Here is a 24,941-nt window from a genome sequence, read left to right on the forward strand (position 1 = left end):
ACGATGATGATGTTTAGATGCATTAGTCTACACAAAAAGTTCATTTTCTCCTAACCTTTTTAAACATCCTTATCTCTGGGATTTCTCAGAAATCTCATAGATCTGAGTTATAGCCCTGGACCCTCTATGGTCTTTGAAAAGTCACTTAATCTCTTATACCTCAGTATAATACCATGTGCCCTGCTTAACTAATAAAGTGCTATGTAGAATGATGGCTTCTCTCTGAATAGAGGCTCTTTTAAAAAGGCTCAAGAGTGCCTAATGTTTTTCCTATTTATGACACCGCATTATGCAACAAAGAGGAGTGAGGAAGAGAATTAAAATGTATTAACCACCACGCTGGATTTTTTTTTTATGTTTGCCCCTCTATATCCAGTCTCCACCAGAAATGTACAGAGAAAATTTCAGGCCTGAAATGAAGCCTGGTATTGAGGTTTAAGGCTGCTTTTGCTGATTTTCTCACATTTGGCCTTTAGAATTGACTTTTCAAATGCTATAATAAATACTCTTGAATTTGGGTTAGAAATATGTTGAATTTATAGATTAATTTGAGGGAGAACTGATAAATTTTCAGTAGCGAGTTTTCCCTTTCAGGGATTGCTATATTTTCCACTCATTCCCTGCTCACCATCTTTTATTAGCACTATATATATATATATATATATATATATATATATATATATATATATATATATATATACATGCATGCATGCATATAAGGACAATACATTTTCTTGTCATATTTATTCCTAAGTAATTTTAGGGATAATTGATACTGTGAAGGGGAATCTGTTCTTTACCACATTTCCAAAGTAGATTTTCAAGTTATATAAGAAATTATTATTTATCTTCTATTATTCTCTTTTTAAAATATTTTTATGGGGAAATCTTCACACACATAAAATCCATCCATACTGTACAATCAATGGCTCACATATCATTACATATTGGGTATTCATCACTATGAACATCTTAAGAACATTTACATCCTCCCAGAAAAAGAAATAAAAAGGAAAAAAAGACATTCTCCTTACCCCTCACACTCATTGGCCACTAGTATTTCAATCTACTCAATTTTTTAACCTTTACCACCCCCTATTACTTATTTTTTTTACTTATCTGTCCATTCCTTGGATAAAAGGAACATCAGAAACAAGGTTTTCACAATCACACAGTCACACTGTAAAAGCTGTACAAATATACAATGATCTCTAAGGCTCAAAGATACTGAAGCACAGTCCAAACACTTTCAGGTACTTCTTTTTAGCCACTTCAATACCATCACCTAAAAAGTAATATCTATATAATGCATAAGAATAACCTCCTGAACAACTGCTCTACTCTGTTAGAAATCTCTGCCATTAACACTTCACTTTGTCTCATTTCTCTTTCTTCTTTTGAGTATTGACCTTGTCCACTTAGTCATACTTATTGATTAGCTCTAGTGGCTTTGCTGTAGATTTTTCAGGATTTTCAACATATTGTATCAGATCATCTGTAAACACTGAGTTTTACTTCTTTTTTCCAATTTGGATGCCTTTTATTTCTTTCTCTTGTCTAATTTCTCTGGCTAGAACTTCCAGCACAATGGTGGACAACAATGGTGACTATGGCCTTCCTTGTCTTCTTTCTGATCTTAGATGGAATGTTTTCAGTCATTTCCCAATGAGGATGATGTTAGCTTTGGGTTTTTCACGTATTCCCTTAAGCATGCTGAGGTAGTCCCCTTCTATTCCTATCCTTTGAAGTGCTTTCATCAAATGCATTTTCTGCATCAATTGAGATGCTCCTGTGGTTTTTCCACATTGACATATTGATATGGTATATTGCATTAATTGATTTTCTTCTGTTGAACCAGCCTTGCATACCTGGAATTAATCCCACTTGATCTAGGTGTATTTTTTTTTTTTTTAAAGAAAGACAGAGAAGGAAGGAAGGATAGAAGGAAGGAAAGGAGGAAGAAAGGGAAACATCTTTAAACATTTTCTTATTTTTATTATATTTTGTTTGTTTGTTTGTTTTTTTACATGGGCTGGGGCCGGGAATCGAACCGGGGTCCTCCGGCATGGCAGGCAAGCACTCTTGCCCGCTGAGCCACCGTGGCCCGCCTATTTTTTTTAATGTACTGCTTGATTCGATGTACATGTATTTGTTGAGGATATTTCCATCTATAAATATAGATGTGGGACTTCCGGAGAAGATGGCGGCTTAGTAAGGTGTGCGGGTCTTAGTTCCTCCTCCAGAACAACTACTAAAGAACTATAAACAGTACAAAACAGCTCCTGGAGCCATGACAGAGACCAGACACACAGTGTACCCCATTCTGGAATGGCTGGACTGGCTAAGAGACTCTGCTTCAGTGAGGTCCACGAGAGGCACACGCTTCCCCGGGCCGCGGTGGCTGGCAGCCAGAGCCCCTCCCTCCCTCCTTCCCAGGCCAACTGGAGCTTTGGATCGGGTTCCCCAACCCATGGCGACCAGAGCCCCTTTCACACACACGGCTTCCTGGGCTGGTTGGGAACCTTGGATCAGCGGTTCCCCAAGCCATGGTGGCACTCCCTCAGGCAGCTTACTGGGCCAGCTGGGAGCTTTGGATCAGTGGTTCCCCAAGCCATGGTGGCTGATGAACCTCCCCCATGCACAGCTTCCCGGGCCGGCTGGTAGCCTCAGAACAGTGGTCCCCCAAGCTGCGGTGGCCGGCGACCACAGCCCCTTCCACACACACAGCTTCCTGGGCCAGCTGGGAGCATCGGAACAGTGGTGACCCAAGGCACGGTGGCTGGCGACCCTCCCCCACAGGCGACATCCCAGAGGGAAAGGAAAGAGTCTCCAACAGTAGTAGAGACTGAGCCCAACCTAACACAAAAAGTGGCATTAAGGAACAACTTCTGACTACTAAAAATAGGCCCTCAGCTCATGCGAAACTGATCAAGGCAGAAGTCACCGATTGTTCTAACTGAAAAAGAGGAAAGGGGGTGAAACAGAGCCTTCTGTGGCTGTTTCTATGGAGGCTTCATTGCCTCTGGGCTCAGTGCAGGGATTATATAGGTTACAACGGCCCCGAATGCAGAAACAGGCTGCTTTTAGGGTTCTCAACCACCTGAACCTTCCCCGTGGGAGGGGTGAAATTCAACTCAGGTGGAATCCCTCTCTCAAGGAATTCAGATCCCAGGACTTCACAATTTGAAGTCATTAAAACCAACTTACAAACTTTCCTCTGTCTCCAACATATATCCAGCAGTGAGAGTCTTCCAAAGTTAAAGGAGCCACAACATCTTTTGCTGGTGGGACCTGCAGACAGACAAGCACCACATACTGGGCAGGATAAGAAAAACAGAGCACAGAGACTTCACAGGAAAGTCTTTCAACCTGCTGAGTCTCACACTCAGGGAAATCTAATTAAATGCCCAGACGCCAGCAAAAAATAACAAATCACACCAGGAAAATTGAAGATATGGCCCAGTCAAAGGAACAAACCAATAGCTCAAATGAGATACAGGAGCTGAGACAACTAATTCTGAATATACGAACAGAAATGGAAAACCTCTTCAAAAACCAAATCAATAAATTGAGGGAGGACATGAAGAAGGCATGGGATCAACAAAAAGAAGAAATGGAAAGTCTGAAAAAACAAATCACAGAACTTATGAAATTGAAAAACACAGTAGAAGAGATGAAAAAACGATGGAAACCTACAATGGTAGATTTAAAGAGACAGAGGATAGAATTAGTGAACTGGAGGATGGAACATCTGAAATTCAAAAAGAAACATAAACTATAGGGAAAAGAATGGAAAATTTTGAGTAGGGGCTCAGGGAATTGAATGATAATATGAAGCACACAAATATACGTGTTTTGGGTGTCCCAGAAGGAGAAGAGAAAGGAAAAGGAGGAGAAAAACTATTGGAAGAAATCATCACTGAAAATTTCCCAACTCTTATGAAAGACCTAAAATTACAGATCCAAGAAGTGCAGCACACCCCAAGAGAATAGACCCAAATAGGCATTCTCCAAGACACTTACTAGTTAGAATGTCAGAGGTCAAAGAGAAAGAGAGGATCTTGAAAGCAGCAAGAGAAAAACAATTCATCACATACAAGGGAAACCCAATAAGGCTATGTGTAGATTTCTCAGCAGAAACCATGGAAGCTAGAAGACAGTGGGATGATATATTTAAATTACTAAAAGAGAAAAACTGCCAAACAAGACTTCTATATCCAGCAAAATTGTCCTTCAAAAAATGAGGGAGAAATTAAAACATTGTCAGACAAAAAGTCACTGAGAGAATTTGTGACCAAGAGACCAGCTCTGCAAGAAATACTAAAGGGAGCACTAGAGTCAGATACGAAAAGACAGAAGAGAGAGGTATGGAGAAGACTGTAGAAAGAAGGAAAATCAGATATGATATATATAATACAAAAGGCAAAATGGTAGAGGAAAGTATTACCCAAAATTAATAACACTAAATGTTAATGGACTGAATTCCCCAATCAAAAGACATAGACTGGCAGAATGGATTAAAAAACAGGATCCTTCTATATACTGTCTACAGGAAACACATCTTAGACACAAAGATAAACATAGGTTGAAAGTGAAAGTTTGGGAAAATGATATTTCATGTAAATAACAACAAGAGAAGAGCAGGAGTAGCTATACTAATATCCAACAAATTAGACTTCAAATTTAAAACAGTTAAAAGAGACAAAGAAGGACACTATCTATTAATAAAAGGAACAATTAAACAGGAAGACATAACAATCATAAATATTTATGCACCGAATCAAAATGCCCCAAAATACGTGAGGAATACACTGCAATCACTGAAAAGTGAAATAGACACATCTATCATAATAGTTGGAGACTTCAATTCGCCACTCTAATCAATGGAAAGAATATCTAGACAGAGGATCAACAAAGAAACAGAGATTTTGAATATTACCATAAATGAGCTAGACTTAACAGACATTTATAGGACATTACACCCTACAACAGTAGGATACAACTTTTTCTCAAGTGCTCATGGATCATTCTCAAAGATAGACCATATGCTGGGTCACAAAGCAAGTCTCAACAAATTTAAAACGATTGAAATCATATGCAACACTTTCTCGGATCATAAAGGAATGAAGTTGGAAATCAATAATAGGCAGAGTGCCAGAAAATTAAGAAATACGTGGAGGTTCAACAACACACTCTTAAACAACCAGTGGGTCAAGGAAGAAATTACAAGAGAAATTAGTAAATACCTCGAGGCGAATGAAAATGAAAACACAACATATCAAAACCTATGGGACACAGCAAAGTCAGTGCTAAGAGGGAAATTTATTGCCCTAAATGCCTATATCAGAAAAGAAGAAAAGGCAAAAATTCAGGAATTAATTGTCCACTTGGAAGAACTGGAGAAAGAACAGCAAACTAATCCCAAAGGAAGCAAAAGGAAAGAAATAACAAAGATTAGAGCAGAAATAAATGAAATTGAGAACATGAAAACAGTAAAGAAAATCAATAAGACCAGAAGTTGGTTCTATGAGAAAATCAATAGGATTGATGGGCCCTTAGCAAGATTGAAAAAAAGAAGAAGAGAGCAGATGCAAATAAATAAGATCAGAAATGGAAGAGGATACATAACCACTGACCTCAAAGAAATAAAGGAGGTAATAACAGGATACCATGAACAACTTTATGCTAATAAATACAGCAATGTAGATGAAATGGACAAGTTCCTAGAAAGGAATGAACAACCAACTTTGACTCAAGAAGAAATAGATGACCTCAACAAACCAATCACAAGTAAAGAAATTGAATCAGTCATTCAAAAGCTTCCCAAAAAGAAAAGTCCAGGACCAGATGGCTTCACATGTGAATTCTACCAAACATTTCAGAAAGAATTAGTACCAACTCTGCTCAAACTCTTCAAAAAATTCGAAGTGGAGGGAAAGCTACCTAATTCATTTTATGAAGCCAACATCACCCTCATACCAAAACCAGGCAAAGATATTACAAAAAAAGAAAACTACAGACCAATCTCTCTAATGAATATAGATGCAAAAATCCTCAACAAAAGTCTAGCAAATCGAATCCAGCAACACATTAAAAGAGTTATACATCATGACCAAGTAGGATTCATCCCAGGTATGCAAGGATGGTTCAACATAAGAAAATCAATTAATGTAATACACCATATCAACAAATCAAAGCAGGAAAATCACATGATCATCTCAATTGATGCAGAGAAGGCATTTGACAAGGTTCAACATCCTTTCCTGTTGAAAACACTTCAAAGGATAGGAATACAAGGGATCTTCCTTAAAATGATAGCGGAATATATGAAAAACCCACAGGTAATATCATCCTCAATGGGGAAAAATTGAAAACTTTCCCCCTAAGATCAGGAACAAGACAAGGATGTCCATTATCACCACTATTATTCAACATCATGTTGGAGGTTCTAGCCAGAGAAATTAGACAAGAAAAAGAAATAAAAGGCATTAAATTTGGAAAGGAAGAAGTAAAACTATCACTGTTTTCAGACGATAAGATATATACGTCGAAAACCCAGAAAAATCCACAACAAAACTACTAGAGATAATAAATGAGTACAGCAAAGTAGCAGGTTACAAGATCAACATCCAAAAATCTGTAGTGTTTCTATGCACTAGCAATGAAGAAGCTGAGGGGTAAATCAAGAAACGCATTCCATTTACAATTGCAACTAAAAGAATAAAGTACTTAGGAATAAATTTAACTAAAGAGACAAAAGACCTATACAAAGAAAACTACAAAAAAACTGTTAAAAGGAATCACAGAAGACCTAAATAGATGGAAGGGCATACCGTGTTCATGGATTGGAAGACTAAATATAGTTAAGATGTCACTTCTACCTAAATTGATTTACAGATTCAATGCAATACCAACCAAAATCCCAACAACTTATTTTTCAGAAATAGAAAAACCAATAAGCAAATTTATCTGGAAGGGTAAGGTGCCCCGAATTTCTAAAAACATCTTGAGGAAATAAAACGAAGCTGAAGGTCTCAAGCTGCCGGACTTTAAGGCATATTATGAAGCCACAGTGGTCAAAGCAGCACGGTATTCACATAAAGATAGATATATCGACCAATGAAATCGAATAGCATGCTCAGATATAGACCCTCTCATCTATGGACATTTGATCTTTGATAAGGCAGTCAAGCCAATTTACCTGGGACAGAACAGTCTCTTCAATAAATGATACCTAGAGAACTGTATATCCATATTCAAAAAAATGAAAGAGGAACTGTATCTCACACCCTATACAAAAGTTAACTCAAAATGGATCAAAGATCTAAACATTAGGTCTAAGACCATAAAACAGTTAGAGGAAAATGTAGGGAGACATCTTATGAAACTTACAATTGGAGGTGGTTTCATGGACCTTAAACCAAAAGCAAGAGCACTGAAGAAAGAAATAAATAAATGGGAGCTCCTCAAAATTAAACACTTTTGTGCATCAAAGAACTTCATCAAGAAAGTAAAAAGACAGCCTACACAATGGGAGACAATATTTGGAAACGGGATATCAGAAAAAGTTCTAGTATCCAGTATTTATAAAGAGATTGTTCAACTCAACAACAAAAAGACAGCCAACCCAATTACACAATGGGAAAAGGACTTGAACAGACACCTCTCAGAAGAGGAAATACAAATGGCCAAAAGGCACATGAAGAGATGCTCAATATCCCTGGCCATTAGAGAAATGCAAATCAAAACCACAATGAGATATCATCTCACACCCACCAGAATGGCCATTATCAACAAAACAAAAAATGACAAGTGCTGGAGAGGATGCGGAGAAAGAGGCACACTTATTCGCTGTTGGTGGGAATGTCAAATGGTGAAACCACTGTGGAAGGCAGTTTGGCGATTCCTCAAAAAACTGAATATAGAATTGCCATACGACCCAGCAATACCATTGCTAGGTATCTACTCAAAGGACTTAAGGGCAAAGACACAAACGGACATTTGCACACCAATGTTTATAGCAGCATTATTTACAATTGCAAAGAGATTGAAACAGCCAAAATGTCCATCAACAGACGAGTGGCTAAACAAACTGTGGTATATACGTACGGTGGAACATTATGCAGCTTTAAGACAGAATAAACTTATGAAGCATGTGATAACATGGATGGACCTAGAGAACATTATGCTGAGTGCGTCTAGCCAAAAACTAAAGGACAAATACTGTATGATCTCACTGATGTGAACTGACATTAGAGAATAAACTTGGAATATGTCATTGGTAACTAAGACCATCAGGAGTTAGAAACAGGGTAAGATAATGGGTAATTGAAGCTTAAGGGATACACACTGTGCAACAGGACTAGATACAAAAACTCAAAAATGGACAGCACAATACTACCTAATTGTAATGTAATTATGTTAAAACACTGAATGAAGCTGCATATGTCCTATAAAATAATAGATGTAGAAGAGTCAGAGAAGGATGTGATAATAAAAAATATAGGTTGTAATGAGATTATTGGTTTTGAAATTTGAAGGGGGTCACCATCAAAGGAATGTGGGAAGCCTCTAGAACCTGGAAAAGGAAAGGAAGAACTTTTTCCTTAGAACCTGCACAAACCTTGAATTCAGCCCAGTGAAGCTTCATGTCTCCAGAATTTTAAGGTAATAAATCTGTACTGTTTATATCATTATGCTTCTGGAAAATTATTACAGTAACAATAGGGAACTAGTATAGTTATGCTCCTCAATCATTACATGAAATGTGTTTTTTAGGTTTATGAAGATAAATCTATCATTACAAATTTTTAGCAGTCCATTAGTAGCGATGCTATATTATATGGTATAGAGTTCAGGAATCTTTTCTCATCTGCCAAGACTTTCAATAAACATAAAGAGAGAGGAAACAATTTATTGCACTAGCTTTCTGTTCTTACACCCACTAGATACAAACTGAGAATACAACTGGAGTTTGGAAAAATGGGAGATCCTGCTAATAGCAAATTTCCCAGACATCTACAAAGGTACCTTCATCATGAGGCTGTTCTTCTTATTAATGACATAATAAAGAAAAAGGCTTTATGCAACAGAAGACAACAGACTTCAGACACAGAAGATTACATGGTCTTCTTCGGGGAAAGTTTATAGAAGGAAGTTTTGCAGTGAACAAAGCAGGAGATCACAAGGGAGGCAATTTAATTTGTAAATAACAGACCATAAAGTGAAATCTCAAGCCTATGAGTTTATGAAGTTATGGGGAGATGAGAGATAAGATCACAGCATAGAGAGGTAGTTGAACCTATTTGCACTGGTGTTTTGAGGGTGAAGGGAAATGGTGTATTTATTGCACTTTGCATGGAACTGAAGGAGAAAATGTTCCACCTTTTTTTTCATCAGCTTTGTTAATATCAACTCAACTTTTCCCTCCTCTTCTTGGAATCTCATGTAAACAGGTGTTCTAGTTTGCTAGCTGCTGGAATGTAATATACCACAAACAGAATGGCTTTTAAAAAGGGAAGTTTAATAAGTTGCTAGTTTACAGTTCTGAGGCCGAGAAAATGCCCCAATTAAAACAAGTCTATAGGAATGTACAATCTAAGACCTTCAGAGAAAGATACCTCGGTTCAAGAAGGCCGATGAAGTTGAGTTTCCCTCTCAAGTGGAAGGGCACATGGCAAACCCAGTCAGAGTTTCTGTTTCATCAAGAAAGGCACATGATGAATATGGTCAGGGTTCCTCCCTCATCTGGAAGGGCATATGGTGAACACAGCATCATCTCTTAGCTTTTTCTCCTTGCTTCTTGTCTCATGAAGCTTCCCAGGAGGCATTTTCCTTCTTCATCTCCAAAGCACTGGCTGATGGACTCTGCCTTGTGGTGCTGCAGCAATCTGTGCTCTCTCTGAAGCTCTTTCATTCTCCAAAATGTTTCTTCTTTCAGAGGACTCTAGAAACTTATCAAGACCTACTCAAGGTGGACACATGTCATCATCTAATTCAGCTTAACAATCACTCAATTAAATCACATCTCCGGGGAGATGATCTAATTAAAGTTTCAAACATACACTTTTGAAAAGGGATTATTCTGCCTTTACACAATGGGATTTAGATTAAAACATGGCTTTTCTGTGGGACATACATCCTTTCAAACCAGCACAACAGGTATGTAAATATTTCCTGTTACCAGTTAACATGACACCCACTGCTTAAATGCGCTGTACTTATGGTACTGAGCCTGCAGTTCTAATCACAAATGGCATCCCATAGCCAACAGGGTACATGTAGCTTTTCTTGAATCTGCTTGCACTGGTGTCTTTATCCACCTTGAAGTTTATGACAATGAGGATATGGTGCAGGCCTTCCAGGTGCATCCAGGTGAAGGAGGCCAACTGAAGATAATGCAATGTCCCTGCAATGAGCACAAAACCTGGAGAAGAGAGAAGACTTACTTGACTATTTGATGAACACAAAGATAACAACATTTAATATCCATTTTTTACAAGTTTATTGGAAGAAGATTTCATTATCTTTTTTAAGGCCTTTATTTTACTTAGGTGCATGACTCTAATTTGAATGAGGGACTTCTCTGTTCCTATGAGTTTGAGAAGGTCTCATGTGTTCCATCCACAAGAAAATGAAAATGTATTTAACTTCAATGGAAACGTAACTATATAAAAACCCACTTTAAAATGGAAGAAGGAAAAATCAAATGTGTCTTAAGGACTCTAGAAATTCATTAACGTTTTCCCTGACTAATCCATGGTAGATTCATGGTAGATTATTCTACATAAAACTGCTATCAGTGTAGCAAGATATGAAACATTCCAGAGAATGTTTCTCCTCCCTTCCACCTTCTCAGAATGAAACTAGTCTGCTAGGCTACTTTAACCTGGCATGATTCATAGTCCCTTTGATCTTGGTCATTACCTACAACTAATAACCCTTTAGTTATGTGGCATGTAGTAGGTATTCAAATATCTGTAGGATAGATGAATAATTGAGTGGAAGACTTTCCATAATATGCTTATTCTCACAATGCAGCAAAATATCTCCTCTATCACGACAATAGACCATGGTTTGATTATGTTGGAACTACTATCAAATGAGGATTAATCTTCAATTAAAAAACAGTGGCTCAGCAGGCAGAGTTCTTGCTTGCCATGCCGGAGACCTGGGTATGATTCCTGGTGTCCGCTCGTGCAAAAAATGTATGTATTTTCAGAATTCTCACCTGCCATGCAGGAGACCCAGATTCAATCCCAGCCCATGCAATTCCTCCTCACCTTGCCAAAAAAATCAACAAATGGGGCTGAAGTAATGGGCTAGTCACATGGAAAAATAATAAAATGTACCCCCACCATACAGCATACCAAAAAAAAGCACATATTTGAAAGCTTAACAGTAATGACAAACAACCACCTGTTTGTGAAAATTTATAGTAGAGGAACCCATCTAGGGAATAAATATGCATTCAACTATTGCTAGAGTTTTTACATTTAACTGATAACCATCTCTTTCTAAAACTAAGTATTTATTCATTATTGCTTCTTGACCACATTTTAAAAACATAAACATATTTTTCCAATGTCCATCACAGATTGGAAAAACTTGGCAAATAGTTGAAAAAATAAGGTAAATGAATGCCCACAGGCGGGACAAAACAATATTCAGAATAGAAAGTGGTGAGACCGGTGACCTTCCACTTCACTAAGTGTGCGGGACATGCACACTTAAATCCATTGCTCCATCACACCTTTTAGGCTGCTTCTTGTGAATAGGTTCCTTTCTTGTCGATGCAGTAAGGAAACCATTCACATCGATTATTGCCTGTGCTTTCACCATCACCATAGTCCTGCAGGGAGTCTCCATCTTCATGGCCCATGGTCTCCTCAACTGCGTAACATGAACCTTGGATCCTCTTCCCAGCACTCACAGATGCCCTCTTTCCTCATTGTTTGCATTGGCTAAGCCTCTCTTCAAATATTTGCATTCTCCCATCTATTGCTTTTCTTGCTGATGGCTGTTCCTGTTCCTACTGAACTCTAAGTCTAGGTAGTTCATCCCTGTTTTTCTATTTTCCAGTTTCCTAACACATGGATCTGCATGGTGGTTTTTCATCCATTATATCAAATCATGTGCATAGGGTCTAAAAGAAAAATATTACAAATTGAACATATTTTTACCATTTCTAAATATTCAAATTACATCATAATGATTATTAAATGTCATTTCTTGTGGGGATCCAGTTGCTGTTTTTTTTTTAATCAGAGAAGAAATCAAAGATGAAACAAGAAGCAATGCAAGTAAACACACATATATAATTACAATTTGTGATTCATGCTCTGGAGGGAATTGTGTTGAGACATGAACCTAATGGGTGAATCTCTTTAGACATGGAGGCATGGAGTTCAAGTAGAATAAGGGTCAGCCAGGCACAGAAAGGAAGAAAATATGGTATTACTGCCTTAGAGAAGTTCAGGAACCAAAAAGTTCAGTTCAAAAATCACGGAGGTCTTTAAGCAGTGATTTTGCATTACACTCCAACTAGATATATTGGTAACTATTGCCAGATTTCACTCCGTACACTTTGCATCCTTTTGAATTCCCACCAGTAAAGAATAAGAATACCCATTTCTCTCTAAACGCACCAATGGAGAGCTTTCTAACCCAAGTTTTGGTCAAGTCAATGGGTAAAATATGTTTTATCAGTGCAGTTTACATTGAATTTCTCTTACAAAGAATAAGATTGATTATCTTTTTCACAAATATCAGGGCAATTTCTAATATCCTTTTTGTGAACTGAGCATTTATTTCCTTCCCTCATTTTGTATTGCTTGTAGAACTTTTATCCTTTGGATTTTTAGTAGCTCTTTATATTAGGGATATAAGCCATTGTCTTTGATAAACTGCCACTATATTCTTACAGTGTGTTGTTTTAATTTACGTATCTTAGCCACATAGACTGCCTCCCAGACATTCTTAAATTCACAGAGGAAGCAGAGGTTAGAATGATATATGATTGCTGGTTTTGATAATCAAAGTCATTGTCATATCTCCATCTCTGATTCTCCTGCCCACTTTCCCTTATAACATTTCCTGTGATTGCATTAGGCCCCCCCATATAATCCAAAACAATGTCTGCTCTCAAAATCCTCAGCTTAATCAAATTTGTAAGGTCTCTTTTTCAACAGACGTTAACATATTCACAGGTGCCAAGGATTAGGATATGAGCATCTTTGGGGGATAAAAAGAGACTTTATGTAAAAAACTCATCCAAATACTCTTATGTTTCCTTTGTAAGATGATATTAAAAATTTTCAACCTGTTAGATTATCAGGGGGACATATATACTAAATACTTACCAGATATTGTTTTATTTTGGGTAAAAAAAAAAACAGCTTCATGAAAGTATGTCTTATTAAATAAAATTCACACTTTCTTCCACGGAGGAGATGGAGAGCAAGCTTGACTAAACAAAATGAAAAACATTATCCTTAACCGTCCATTTTTTATCCCTACTTCCTTTGCTGTCTTGCAATTTCACAAGCATGGTTCTGGCTATCTCACATTTTGTCAACACGTATCATGTGCCTTTTGACATTACTTGTTCTCAAAATATACTTGTTTCCTTATGTAGTGTATTTCAGAGAATTTGCCTCTTGTTCAGTTCTACCTTTTCTTTGTGTTTTCTTAAAATTTGAACCTACATTAAGGATGTAGAACAATCTGATGCAGCCAATTCTACTCAATCTTTGAATGGGTACACTAAAATTTGCCAAACATATAATACATATGGTTCTGGTCTTAAAATAATATTCAGTATTGCATTTTAACAAACTTTTTAAAAAGAGACAAAAGTTGCTTTCAAGAGATTTAATATACATATCTGCTTTATATGAGCCTAAATTTTATGCAAATTCAAATGCAGCAAATGAGGTCATTTTCAATGAACAACTTCCACTTTGCCCAGTGTCAGTCTTTCAAATACAACCCTTATGCTTAAAATAAAGTTCAAATCCTTAAAAAGAACTAGAAAATCTGCAGAGTCTGACCACTGTCTTTCTTTTCCACATCTTCTCCCTCCCCATTTTGTTCCATAGACTGCTTTCCTTAGTGCAACTTCAACTCTCAGGCCCTGCTCATGATCTTTGTCAGGAAGTCCCCATGTCTATAACATTTTCTACCTCTCCATCCTCTTCCCATGCTATGCTGATTTGAATATACTATGTACCCCAGAAAAGCCTATATTCTTTTAATCAAGTCTTATAAGAGCAGACCTACTGTTGGGTGGGTCCTTTGCATAAAGTTGTTTCCATGGGTATGTGACCTGGCCATTCCAGGTGTGTCTTACCCTGATTGTTGGAGTCCTTCAAGGGAGAAATATTTTGGACTGAACTCAGGAAGGAGACAAGCTAAGAGAGAAAGAAATGCCCACAGAGACATTTGGGAACGAGGACCAGCAGACATCACCATGTGTCTTCCCATGTGACAAAGGAACCTCAGATGCCAGGAGCCTTCTCTCCAAGTATGTATCCTCTTGTTGGTGCCTTTATTGGAACATTTTCATAGCATTCGAGTTGCAGTTGAAACTTAACAAATCCCAGTTGTTAAAAGCCAACCCATTTTTCATAAATTGCATTTTGGCTGATTTGGGACACTGAATCAGATTTGATGCCAGAGTAGAGGGGTGTTGCAATTGGCAAATATAAAAATTGCTGGAACAGCTTTATAAATGGATAAGGGGAAGATTCTAGAAGAAATGTAAAGAGCTTGATATGAAAGGCCTATATGGCTTTGAAGAAACTGTTGGTGGAAATATGGATTCTGAAGATACTTCCAAACAGAGCTTAGACAAAAATGATCAATATGTCATTGTAAACCTGAAAAAAGGTGACCCTTGTTTTAAGGTGGCAGAGAATTCAGCAAAATTGAATCCTGGTATTGGATGGAAGGTAGAATTTGAAAGTGGCAAATTTGGATATCTAGCTGAGGAAATTTCCAAACTATACATGGAAAATGCAGCTCGGCTTTTCCTTTCAGCTTATAGTAAAATATAAGAGGAAAGGGATAAGCCTAGAACTTAACTCTTGTGTGCAAAGAAATCAGAAAATGATGGTCTGAAAAATTCTGTGCATCCAGAAACTAAGACTCCATTGGCTAGTGCCCCATATAGGATTTAACCAAGCATTGACCAGTTGGCCATTTCAGGATAAGCCAGGCTTCGAAAGGGAGTTATCCAGAAAGGATTTTTGGAAAGTCCTATTGTTTTATGGTTGAGGTCCATGTATGCGGCATGCTCAACCAACAGGCTTTTTGTGGGGGCTGTATAAATGGAATCACTGCCAGTCTCCACCAAAAGGAACAGAAGAGAGACAGACTGAAGAAAAAAACAATTTAAAAGGCATAAGCTTGGAAGCCAGAGTCTGAAGCAAAGTAATCTTGGGCAGGAGAATATACATATCCATGCATTTGAAGAGGGTGAATTTGCTGTGGAGTTTGCAGAAGGTGAGGTCCACTGTTGAGGAAAAGTGCTGCCACTCCGAATTCTCAGTTGTCAGAGGAATTGATGGGAGCTTGGTCACCCTGGTTTTCAGGAAAAATACTGAAACCCAAGGCCACAGAAAAGGTAAAGCACATTCCCTCAGGATTGGTTAAGTGGAGAACCAAGAGGGTCTCCTGGAGATAGCAGAGTCTAGGTGACACCATGATGCTTAAGGAGGCTGGAGCTAAGAGCATGGTGGTCTCCCAAAGTGAACCCTCACATCAATGCTTGGAGAGAGGAGGTCTACTGAATAAGCCCTTGGAGAGGGTGGAATTGGCAGTCTCTCACACCCCAAGGATAAAATAATTTGCTGTAGATTATTCTCTTACTTTGAAATCTATGGGAGTGTTTGGGTTGTTGGATTCTGGTGATGCCTGCTTTCCTTCCAATTTCTCTCTCTGGAAATGAAAATATTTATCCTATGACTGTCCCTGCTTTGTGTATTGGAAGAAATCAACTTATTCTAAGTTTCACAGCTCCACAGCTTGAGGAGAATTTTTCCTGAGGACAAACAACATATTTTGACAAGACTTTGTACTTATATATTGATTTAAGGCATTTGTGATATTATGGTAGAATGAACATATATTGCACATGGAAAGAATATGTGTTTGGGGGGTTCAGAGAGTGGAGTGTCTTTGTTACAATCTGTTATCTACTCCAGAAAAGACTACGTTTTTTCACAAAAATATTTTTACTAAGAAATCTTCAATAACATACAGTCCATACATAGTATACAATCTGTGGCTCACCACATCATCAAATAGTTGTATATTCATCACCATGATCATTTTTACAACATTTGCATCACCACAGAAAAACAAATAAAAAGAAAAATTTCATATAGCCCATACCCCTTAACCCTTTATCTCATTGACCACTACTATTTCAATCTACCCAATTTTTAGCCCTTTATCCCCTTTATTATTTATTTATTTTTATCCTTATTTTTTATTTATCTATCCATACCCTAGACAAAAGAGGTATCAGAAACAAAGTTTTCATAATCACTTTAGTCACATTGTAAAAGCTATGTAGTTATACAATCATCTTCAAGAATCAAGGTTCCTGGAACACAGTTCAACAGTTTCTAGTATGTCCTTCCATCCACTTGAATGTACCATTAACTTAAAAGGGGTATCTGTATAAGGCCTAATAATAAGCCCCAGGATAAGCTCTAGACTGAAATTTCTCAGCCACTGAAATTGCGTTTTGTCTCATTTCTGTATTTACCTTTTTGGTCAAGAAAGCTTACTCAATCGCATGATGTCAGGTCCTGGCTCATCCCAGGAGTCCTGTCCCATGTGGCTAATGAAATTACACCCCTCAGGTCAGATCCCATGTAGGAGGGAGGGCAGTGAGTTCACCTGACAAGTTGGCTTCAAGAGAGAGGTTACATCTGAGTAACAAAAGAGGTTCTCTGGGGGTAACTCAGGCATAATTATAATTAGGATTAGCTTCTCCTTTGCAGGAATAAGTTTCACAGAGGCGAATCCCAAGATTGAGGACCCAGCCTCTTGAATTGATTGTCCCACAGCTTGCAAGAATATCAGGAATTCCCCAGATGGGGAAGTTTAATATTTCCTCTATGCTCCCCAGTCCCCAAGGAGACTTTGTAAATACATTTTTATTCTCTGCCCAAATTACTCTGGGATGTATCAGGGATCACACTAACCCATACAAACCAGTAAAATCTCACACACTATTCAAGGTTCCATGTAATTATGGTGTTCAAATAAACTGACCATACAAGTTAAATTAGATAATGCACTATCTAAAATGTAAATTTTGTACCAAATAAACATAACTTCCTTTGTTCTCACACAGATGTTTAAGTCTTAAAATATGAACTGTATCATCCTTTACCCTATTTTGACTTACCTTACTCCTATCCAAATGAGTTTCATTCACAATTCTAATCGAAGTTTTATCACTTTTCCAACTTTTTTTTTTAAACAATTGCTGTATGGGGTAATGCTCACTTTCAAAGTTTCAGAAATCAAACTCAGAGTCTCACGTGTCATATAAATAACCAAAGTTTCAGGAATGATCACATTATACACGAGTAGCCCAGTATCTCAGAATTTAGAAATAACAGTTACACCTCTTGAATATATGTGACTAAAAGCTTACAATCTACGACCTTTTACAATAGACTCCAACCTAAGAACCCATGTTCTCAACTACAGTTCACTGAGTTTGTATATTATAGTTAGTTCATATGCGTGAGGCATGATAATACTTGTCTTTTTGTTTCTGCCATTTCATACAACACACTCTACTTAAGCTTCATTCACCTAGTTGCATACCTCACATTCCTTCTTGCACCTGCTCAGTAGTCCATTATATGAAAACACCACCATTCCCCCTTCTTTCCTTCAGTCCTTGTACCCTTACGTCACCTCCATCCATTGTGAATTGTGAACACTTTTGTGAACACTTCTGCCATAAACACCAGTGTGCAAATGTCCATTCATGTCACCACTCGCAGTTACCCCTAGCCTCCTGTAGAATGACCACACTGCCCTCCAGTGAGGCTGCTCTTTTCATTTACCTGCCAAAAGTCAATAGTTACATCTCTTTCCCCATTTCCCTAACAAAAGTCAATGGTTGCATCTCTTTCTCCACACCTCTCTAGCATTTGTTTCTCTCTGTTCATTTTTAAACAGTATCATTCATACATCATACAACCCAGCCTAAGTAAATACCCATGCCTTCACCACCGCAATTTATATGAAGATATTCCCTTTTCTTCAGTGATGAATCTTATCCGTCCCCAATACACTCCAGGTATGTTCCGCTTGTTGACATTTAGTTTTGGCATAATACCTTTATAATATTCAGTGGAAGCATATTACAATGTTACTGCTGGCTCTAGACCCTAACTTGCATGGTTTTCATTTTTCCCATATAGCATCCCATTTTCAACACCTTATAATGTTGACATTTGTTTCTTTTCCCTCAAGTAAAAATGTTTTTATATTTCTACATTTAATTACTGTCATTTTCCATGCTAGGTATTTCTGAAATATATATTTCAGTCTTTATGCTCTGTCTTTACTTTTGGTTTCATAGGTGCCCCCAGCCTTTCTCCCTCAACCATACTCACATTCGGTTTCATTCAGTGTACTTATATTATTTGTGCCTCTATCATAGTATTGTGCTATCTATTTCTGAACTTTTACAGTCAGTCCTTTTTCTAGTTTGTTACGTGCCAGAATGCAATACACCAGAAAAGAAGAACTGCTTTTAAAGGGGGGGATTTATTAAGCTGCAAATTTAAAGCTCTAAACCCATGAAAAATGTCCCAATTAAAGCAAGTCTATAAAAATGTCTAAATTAAGGCACGAACAAGAGGCCACCTTCATTCAAGAAAGGCCAATGAAGTTTAGGGTTTCTATCTCAACTGGAAAGGCACATGGTGAACATGGCAAGGTCTGCTAGTTTTCTCTCAGTGCTTCTTATTTAATGAAGCTCCCCAAGGTTGTTTTCCTTCTTCATCTCCAAAGGTCTCTGACTTTGTGTGCTGTCATGGTTCTCACAGCTCTCAAGTCTTCTCCAAAATTTTTCCTTTTTTAAAAGATTCCGTAAACTAATAAAAAATCACCTGAACTGGGTGGTGTCACATCTCCCTTTAATCAAAGATTAATACCCACAATTAGGCATCATATCTATGTGGGGATGATATAATCAAGTTTCCAATCTATAGTGCTGAAGAGGGATTAAAAGAAAGGCTGAAAAGAGTGGAGAAGTGGAAAGGTTGTTTGGTGGGTATAGGCTGTTTATGAATAAGTTAATTTTATAATAAAATTAATTTAAAAATTGATACACTGATTCTTTATATTGGAAATATGAGTTTGGATTTTATGTCAAATAACCTGTAAGTTGGAAGCTAGAATAGAGGGGACAGCATTGATTCCATATAATAGATGAAGGAAATTCCTTCTCAAGAAGGAAATTCACTTTCTCCACCTACTGTTACAGTCCTATTAACAAATTATCAGATAGGATGACATGAACCAATTTGTCTAATTATGACATGAGAGAATTGAACTCTCAACTTCACACAATATTAAATATCTCACTGTAACCTCAAGTCCTTCAAAGTGAGTGTTCCATTCAATTGAGCTCTCATCTGAGTCACTGTGCATAAAGAAACCCATGCCTGACCATGTCTTCTTTCCAGGACATAGCACAGAATTTCAACCTTCATCAGTCACCTGGAAAAGCAACACCAGTGGATCCAGAGTTCTTGGTTATGCCTCAGTCAAAAGAAATCTCAGCCCAGTGAGTACCATAGATATTGGATATAGAAGGATATGTAAGAACACTGTTTTATGTCATTAGTACAAAGCAGAAGAGATAGCCAAATCGGTGGGCTCTGAAATGCAAAGTTACACTCAGAGGTTAAGGGGGGTTAATTCTTGATTCTGGTAGGGATTTCAGTGCTGTCATTCCTTGTCTGTTTGTTATCTACCATTGGTTTCCAGTATCCATTGAATCATCCTCCATGAGAACAGAAATGGGTCACGCTAAACTGTCCCCAAAGCCCTCCAAAATTATCGTGAAGGTGAGGATTGTGATAATGATAACAAGGAAAATAACAGCAAAATATCATAAAACATTTTTAAGTGTCCCCTTGTGCAAGGCTCTGAGGTCAGTTTTCTATATACCGTCTCTCTTTTCATCTGTGTGATCATTCATCAATTAAATGTGCAAATATCATTGTTATTTTTCAGATGAAGAAATTAGGGTGTCATTCTTATTTAATATTTAACAAGTTCTAGTATAGAAAGGGGTCAAGCCAAGTTGAGCTTGAGTAGTGAGACCCCAAACACAGAACTCCTGGTCAGTGTTCACTCTTTCAACCTGTAATTTCATTTTTGTTGTCTCTCCAGGAAGTATGACTGGAGGGAGATTACTAAATTCCAGTTATCTGATTCCCAGAGCCTGTATAGTGAATGCTGACAACCAAACAAAAAAAATCTCTGTTAAAATTGATTACGCTTCTTTAGTTCATAGGGACAAGGTGAATTTGTTATGATTCCCAAGCAATGGGTGACTGCCTACTTGTGCTTTCTGTCCACCCAGAGAGATGCAATAGGACTGACAACAGTTTAAATCTCTATACCATATGAGGCAAATATTTCAAGCATTTGAATTTTTAACATGGTACTTGGCTCTAAATGATAAGTTAAATTAATGGAGCATTTCCTATGTTCTTGACATTTTTCTAGGGAAATTGTTCTTAACTCTAGAGGTACTAAGAATCACAGTGGCCCTCTTTGTACAGCTTCTAATTTAATTGGTCCTGGACTGTATCCTGGACTTGTTCATCTTTTAACAGAACCACAGGTATTTTTAATAATCAATGAGGCTAGAGAAATACCATGTTGAGCATCCTCTGTATAATATTTTACTTAATTTCTTTCAGAAATCCTCTAACGTAAGTTCAATTATTATATATATATATATATAAACATCAACTGATTAAACACATTTAATTTTAGAATAGATTCATGTTTTCTGGTTTTTCTGATGATTCTGAATCTTCAACATGGTCTGCAACACAATATTTGCTTCAGATATCAAGAATTATGAGGTTTATACACACACACACACACACACACACACACACACACATCCCAAGAGTGTATGGAATGGTTATTACCTACATAAGATGACTTTTGAGTAAGCAGGTTAGGTCTCTGAAACTGTTCTGAAAATGACTTGAGGAAGAAAGAGAAGTGGCAGGTTTGGTATATCTATTGTGGTTATGGGAGCAGGATAGAGTTCAGAGTCCTCAGGCTATGACTATTTCTTGCCTTGTTTAAATCTCTGGCCAATGCCAAAAGAGAAAGAACTGGGGTATCTTACCAGCTTACCCATATGTGGGACAGAAAATAGCATAAACAGTGAGACCTAATTGTTGTCAGGAGTAAAAAATCATAAAGAGTGGAATCAGACTCTTTATTTCATAGCTTCCATAAGGTATTCATAAATTGTCCAAAATCTGGATTTATTTTAATGTATTTCAATAAAGTAAAGTACATTTTACTGTGTTCTTATGTCCTTTAATAGGACTACTTTTTTAAAAAGCATATAGATTTCTTACATTTTGTGTTTTTTAATGGAGATAACAAATACTTAACTACATTTGTTTCAACTCAATGTTTTGCTAATAGTATGTCTATTAGCAAGTGTCTAGAATAACAGGTGAAAAGCAAACCAACAAATGGAAAGGTGTTCTACGAAGTATGGGTTTGTAATAATTGTGAAGTATTAGTGAGGTTCCAGGGTATATGCTACTCGAGGGTGAATAGGTGACTATTTTATATAGGAAGGTACTTGAATCTGAAATAAATATACAGTGGTGGGTGTATGTATATAATTTCCTTATATAATCCTCTTTTCTTTTGCAAATGTCTCTGCCTCTCGGATTCACAAAATCTAACCAGTGTCTCAGAATTCTTCCTCTTAGGACTCTCAGATGACCCAGAACTACAGCCCCTCCTATTTGGGCTGTTTCTGTCCATGTACCTGGTCACTGTGCTGGGAAGTCTACTCATCATGCTGACCATCAGCTCCGACCCCCACCTCCACACCCCCATGTACTTCTTCCTCTTCAACCTGTCCTTGGCTGACATTGGTTTCACGTCTACCACTGTCCCAAAGATGCTTATGGATGTCCATGCTCAGAGAGGAGTCATCTCCTACAGAGGCTGCCTGGTTCAGTTGTCCTTTTTCTATCTTTTTGGATGTTTAGACAGTCTAATTCTGACTGCAATGGCCTATGACAGGTTTGTGGCAATCTGTCATCCTCTCCACTACACACTTATCATGAACCCCCGGCTGTGTGGCCAGCTGGTTCTGCTGTCTTTGCTCTTTAGCATTTTGGACTCCCAAATGCAGCACTTAATGGTGTCACAACTACTGTTCTGTTCAGACGTGGAGATCCCACATTTCTTCTGTGACCCTCCTCAGCTCCTCAAACTGGCCTGTTCTGACACCTCCACCATTAACATATTAATGTATTGTTTTGGTGCCATCTTTGGTGGAATACCAGTCTCACTGATAATTCTCTCTTATACTCAAATTCTTCCCTCCATTCTGAGAGTCCCAGTTTCAAGTGGGAAATATAAAGCCTTTAGCACCTGTGGCTCTCACCTGTCAGTAGTTTGCTTATTTTATGGAACCGGCATGGGTGTGTACCTGAGCTCAGCTTACTCACATTCACCCAGGAAGAGTGCAGTGGCCTCGGTGATGTATATGCTGGTCACTCCCATGCTAAATCCCTTCATCTACTGCCTAAGGAACAGAGACATCAAGAGAGCCCTAAGGAGGGTTCTCAAGAGAACACACTCATCTCAGTCTTGCGCTTTCCTTCCATATTTGTGGATAAGAAGCCACAGAAAACTAGATATCTGAAATTAAATTATCCTCTTTGGGCACAGACTTTTTCATATCTCCCATGGTTTTACCTTCATAAAAAAACTTCCTGTCTCATATCTGGTCCTGATTCCTTTGACACGTATTTTTGTGGTTGCTGTAATATTCCTCTGGCTTTGACACATTATTTAACTCTCAAGGCCTTTATTGCTTCATTTGTAGTCATATTTAGTCTAACTACATCACTTTGGGATTTACAAATAATGTATGAGTATGGTAAATTCCCTTCACATATAGGTGCCTTCATGGTGATCACCTACTCTTATCTAGTACAGTGAGGGTAGAGTTTTTCCCATGTTTATCCTCAAAATGATCAATAAATAATCTGTTATCATACTAGAAAGTATGAAAAACATTTTCCATGCTTACATCCAGCATTTTCCTTTCTTTTCTACTAGATCTTCTATGCAAAAAAAGCTAAGAACTGCTGTGAGTAGAAATTCATGGTTTGTTTGCTTTTACAAATATGGTCATTCAGAGTGATCTATTAGATATCACCTAATAAAATGTGCAAGAATAATTCATATAGTATAATAAATATGTTTTGACAATTTTATGAAAAATACAGGGATAAAAAATTCAGGATCAAAAATCTTCAATTGTTTATCTGAATAGTTAATGAAAAAACTGGAGTAGTCTTGCTGTTTCTTCAAGGATATTCAATCACATGAGTGGTAATTGTGAAAACCAAAAACATCGTTCTTTTAAATATATGTGTAGTTGAATTGTGCACCACAGTTTGGACAGTTTTTGGTCTTGGCCTACCTTCTGTGGACCTATTATAAATAATATTCCTTCAATATGTAACTTCAATTAAGTTATGGTCCTACACAGAGTAAGGCTGGGATTCAATCCATGTTAATAGATTCTTTTCAAAGCAGAGTAAAAGTCATATGGAGATAAAAGCCTGTGGAGCATGCAGAAGCCAAAAGTGAATGCAACAAAGAGGAAGAAGGAAAACGTAATTCCTTGTGCATTGGCTTCTGATGGAAAAGCCAAGAAAGACAAAATTTCTCAATCAGCAAGAAAACTGACCCAGAAGAAAGCAAGCCTTCTAGTTTTCTGAGTCAATAAATTCCTATCCTATTATAAAGCCAGCCCCTTGCATGATATTTATTTTAACAGCTTAAAAAATAAAATGCTGTATGAACCCAACTATCTATGGTTTCCATATGCAATTCTCTATACTAGGCTTTGGCAGGAACTCAAAATGTCAAATGTGGTATCTTACTCATTATAACCCCAGCATTCTAGAATGTCTCAATGCATAATCTCTCTGCCTTTAATCCGTGTGTACACACCTTCCATTTGGTCTTTTCATGTGTAAAATGTTACTCTCCAACTATTAGCTACAGACTCATAAATTGCATCCTTTTTCCCATATCAATTCTAATTAATTATACATATTTAAGGCTTATTCTAATTGGTAATTTACAGGTCAATCTCAGAGTTCCGAATTACAGAGATCTCCTAACAACCACTAAAACCACATTGGTCAAAACACATATTAAAGTCTTTGATATTTGTGAACATGAAGTTCTAAAGAAAATACATTCTGAACAAAGTAATGTATTTTTAGTTAAGCAGAAATGAAAGCCTCTGAGGATGTTTGTTGACTTTGGACTTGGAATGCCTACACTGTTACCTGATGACATTGGAGTGACTCTGCTGGCTTAAGAGTCAGCAGGGTGATTCTTTTGACTGAATTGAGATAGCATCATGTTGTTACCTACAGTAGAAAAACCAGAGGCAATTCTGCATGTGTCATTTCCTTTCCAGGGATTTATTGTCCTGTTCATATTGGTGCTATGGGTTGGAGATTGTCTTGTAAAGCAGAAGAAGATATCCAGAGTCCTGTTTTGTTTTAGAAACTAATGTTCTGATTCATTTTTCGGCCTATGTTGTGGGCATAACATAAGATTCTCTCGATATCTTCTGCTTCCTGATGTCC

At 37.5% G+C, this 24,941-nt stretch overlaps 1 protein-coding gene across 1 annotated transcript; it reads left to right on the forward strand.

Moving 5' to 3' along the window:
• The first annotated feature begins 22,075 nt into the window (after positions 1-22,075).
• Positions 22,076-22,969, forward strand: LOC143649211 (olfactory receptor 7E178-like). The gene has a single exon (XM_077119396.1). It carries the CDS (start codon positions 22,076-22,078, stop codon positions 22,967-22,969), a length of 894 nt encoding a protein of 297 aa, XP_076975511.1.
• The last annotated feature ends 1,972 nt before the right edge of the window (positions 22,970-24,941 follow it).

The sequence above is a fragment of the Tamandua tetradactyla genome, chromosome 11 (assembly GCF_023851605.1).
Source record: "Tamandua tetradactyla isolate mTamTet1 chromosome 11, mTamTet1.pri, whole genome shotgun sequence".
Taxonomy (NCBI): domain Eukaryota; kingdom Metazoa; phylum Chordata; class Mammalia; order Pilosa; family Myrmecophagidae; genus Tamandua; species Tamandua tetradactyla.

Excerpts from the sequence above, each read along its gene's own strand:
- LOC143649211 (XM_077119396.1), top strand. The coding sequence starts at position 22,076 with ATGTACCTGGTCACTGTGCTGGGAAGTCTACTCATCATGCTGACCATC.